We start from the raw sequence: 3,623 nt of genomic DNA on the forward strand, positions 1-3,623 counted from the left end.
ATTTTTATTTGGTTAAGAAGAATGATGACGTCATTTTCATGGACCAGAGTAAGGTTCGGGAGTGACTGGACCCGGACCATCATGGAACCCGAACCGCAGGACCCAGCAGTTGTCTATGAACCGGGCCAGAAGCAGCAGACGGAACCACGCAGCCTCACACTCTCCTCTGATTGGACCGAGTCATCTCCCGCCCTGCAGGGTCCCGGCCTCTGATTGGTCCTCTTTTGGGTCCCGGCCTCTGATTGGTCCTCTTTTGGGTCCCGGCCTCTGATTGGCTCAGTGCTCAATGGGTTCGGTTCTGAGTGTCTGTGATGTGCTGACAGGGCCCAGAAGAACCAGGTCACCCAGCAGTGAGCAGCACCAGGTACCGAGGACCCCCTCACATCCACCATGACGGACCGGACCTGGTCTACTCAGACCAGGCGGGCCCAGTTCGAGCAGGATCCGAACTGAGGGTTCTAGTTCGACCCGAGCTCATATTCTGGATCCAAAGAGTCTCCTAGTGGGAAGGTTCGGGTTCCGACAAAACCGAAGGTTCGATGGAGGAGCAGCGGGACCTGAAGAGCTCGGACCGGGTCCCCCCCTCACCCCCAGTCCTGGGCCTGCAGGTGGTCCAACAGAACCGAACCACCAACTTCTTCATCGACAACATCCTGAGGCCAGACTTTGGCTGCAGGAAGGACCCGGGTCCAGATCCGGGTTTGGGTCTGCGGGAGCACAGTTCTGTCCCGATCCTCAGACCGAACCTTCCTGGGACCCCGAACCTGGACCCGAACCTGGACTCTGGCTGCAGCAGCGACAGCACGTCTTCGTCCTCCTCCTCTTCATCAAGTCCCAAGCAGAGCAGCAGAACCGGAACCGGACCCGCGGGGCCCGGAGGGCCCGGAACCCTCACCGACAGCGATGGGGTCCAAACTGAGGACAGGACCGGAGGGGGGGACCGGGTCCGGAACGGGACCGGGACCAAGGCCCCGGACAGCCAGGCGCTGCTGTGGCCCGCCTGGGTCTACTGCACCCGGTACTCGGACCGGCCGTCATCTGGTAAGACCAGAACCTCAGAACCTGGACCGGACCGGAACCAGCTGCTGGGTCCAAAACATTTTGATCTCACTGAAAAATAAACAATAAATATTTACCAGAGCTGATGACGAAAACAAACATTTACAAAAATATGCATCAAATATAAAAAAGAATAAAAAATAAAGCGCGAAAAGGAACCATCGAGCACGCGCCTCGAGTTGATATAAAATGATCAAAAGAAACAAATTAATTCAAAGACATAAATAAATCAAACAGAAATTAAAAAATGATTAAATCAAATGGATTTAAAGGAGTAAATAATAATATTAACAATAATAATGATAAAATAATAATTAATAATAATAATATAGTTTTTTTTTTTTTTTTAGTTATTGATGTTCAGACTTTTGGTGTTGTTTTAAAAATGTTTAAAATTAATTTGAAATGTGAGATTAGAGACAGAAATAAATATAAAACTCTGATAGGAAAGAAAATCATTTAAAAAAATTATGAAACATTTACAAAACAAAATTAGTTGAACTAAAGTGATTTAAAACAGTATGATTTATCTAAAGTAAATAAGTATATCGTTTCATTTATGTTTTTTTTGTTTACATATATTTTTTTAATATAAATTAAAATCGAATATCTCTGAAAAAAATCACTTTTTAAACATGAATAAAAATAAATGAACATTATGAGTTTTAATAAAAACAGAAACTAATTTTAATTTTCTCTTTAGTCGTTAAATAAACGTCCTGATCCCAGACTGGCTCCGGTTCCGACGGTTCTGCTGCGGCTTCCTTTCAACCGCAGGACCGGGTCAGTCCGTTCATGTGCGCGTGCATGAGTTGAGGCTCCGCTTCAGTCCCCAACAACAACGATAATAATTATATTTTTTATCTTTTACTTTTTCTCGTTTTTTGTTTTTGTTTCGTTTTGATTTTTTTTTTGTTTTTTCTTTAAGAAAATGTATTTAAAATAAATACAAATAAATTATTATTACATGTTTGTTTACAGCAGACCTACATAAATTTAATCAAACCTTTATTTTACCTGGAAAAAAATCCATGAGATTATTAATCTCTATTACAAGGATGTGCTGGGCGATGTGCAAATAGTTTTAATAAGAGTAATATTAAAATATTTGCAACAAAACATCCAGTAATAAAATAAAAAATACAAGTTTAAAAAAATTACAATTTAAGAAACTTAAACGGGCAGCACGGTGGCGCAGCTGGTAGAGCTGCTGCCTCTCAGCAAGCAGGTCCCTGGTTCAAATCCCGGTCCAGGGGCCTTTCTGGGTGGAGTTTGCATGTTCTCTCCGTGCATGCGTGGGTTTTCTCCGGGTACTCCAGTTTCCTCCCACAGACCAAAAACATGCATGTTAGGCTGATTGGTAACTCTAAATTGTCCCTAGGTGTGAGTGGGAGAGTGAATGGTTGTTTGTCTCGTTTGTCTCTATGTGTCCCTGTGATGGACTGGAGACCTGTCCAGGGTGTCCCCCGCCCCTCGCACAGTGATTGCTGGACATGGGCACCGGCGACCCCCGTGACCCAAAATGGAATAAACAGGTAAAGAAAATGGATGGAACTTAAACGATACAAGTCCAAGATGTGACTAAAACCTCAGACAGTTTTTATTTAAAAGAAATAAAAAACAAAAGTTAACCTGAGCTGCAGATCATCCAGAGCTGGAACAGGACAAACTCATCTGTGATCATCTTTGATCATCTGTGATCATCTGTGATATCTGTGATCATCTTTGATAATCTGTGATAATCTGTGATCATCTGTGATAATCTGTGATCATCTTTGATCATCTGTGATCATCTGTGATCATCTGTGATCATCTTGGTCCTGCATGTGTGTGAGGTGAAATGAACTGGGAGTAGATGATGGTCAGGTTATGGTTGAGGATAGACGTGTCTCTCTAGTCCAGCTGTGATAAAAACAAACTTGTTACCAGATGTTTACAGGAAGAAATAGAAAAACATGATTTTAGAAAGATTAGATTTTAGAAATTAACGAGATACAAGAAACATAAACAATATTTAAAACATTACAAGAAGGAAGTTTAAAATACAATTCTCACTTCTGTCTGTCTGACATTTATTAAAAACATTTTAAAACAAAAATTTATCCAATATTATTATTATTATTATTATTATTATTATTATTGTTGTTGTTGTTGTTGTTGTTGTTGTTGTTGTTGTTAATAATAATAATAATAATAATAATTACTTCAGGCTTTCTTGAATGCTTTTGTTATTCTTTAGACACACACACACGCACACACACACTCACACACACACAATAAACGTGACTGTGTGTGAGTTGAACATCAAACATGTTTCTAATTTAAAATTTGTTAAAATATTTTAAATTTTCAGGTTTTCAGAAGTTTTTTGTTGTTTGTCCAGAGTTCAGAGACAACAGGAAGTGTACAATCAACAATAAACAACAACAATCCTGTTGTTCAGTGTGTGTGTGCGTGTGTGTGTCCTGATCAAGCAGTGACTTTAAAACATTTCTTTCTTTAAACTTGGACACCTGCTTCAGATGTTATCAGCCATTAAACGGTCGTTATTAGTTGTTATCATC

At 40.8% G+C, this 3,623-nt stretch overlaps 1 protein-coding gene across 1 annotated transcript; it reads left to right on the forward strand.

Moving 5' to 3' along the window:
• The first annotated feature begins 539 nt into the window (after nt 1-539).
• Nucleotides 540-1,121, forward strand: LOC119419752 (homeobox protein engrailed-1-like). Its single transcript, XM_037687136.1, has one exon. It carries the CDS (start codon nt 540-542, stop codon nt 1,119-1,121), a length of 582 nt encoding a protein of 193 aa, XP_037543064.1.
• Nucleotides 1,122-3,623: the final 2,502 nt, after the last annotated feature.

This window comes from Nematolebias whitei, chromosome 13 (assembly GCF_014905685.2).
Source record: "Nematolebias whitei isolate Nwh7 chromosome 13, NemWhi1, whole genome shotgun sequence".
Lineage (NCBI taxonomy): Eukaryota > Metazoa > Chordata > Actinopteri > Cyprinodontiformes > Rivulidae > Nematolebias > Nematolebias whitei.

Coding starts and splice junctions, on each gene's coding strand:
- LOC119419752 (XM_037687136.1), top strand. CDS start 540: ATGGAGGAGCAGCGGGACCTGAAGAGCTCGGACCGGGTCCCCCCCTCA.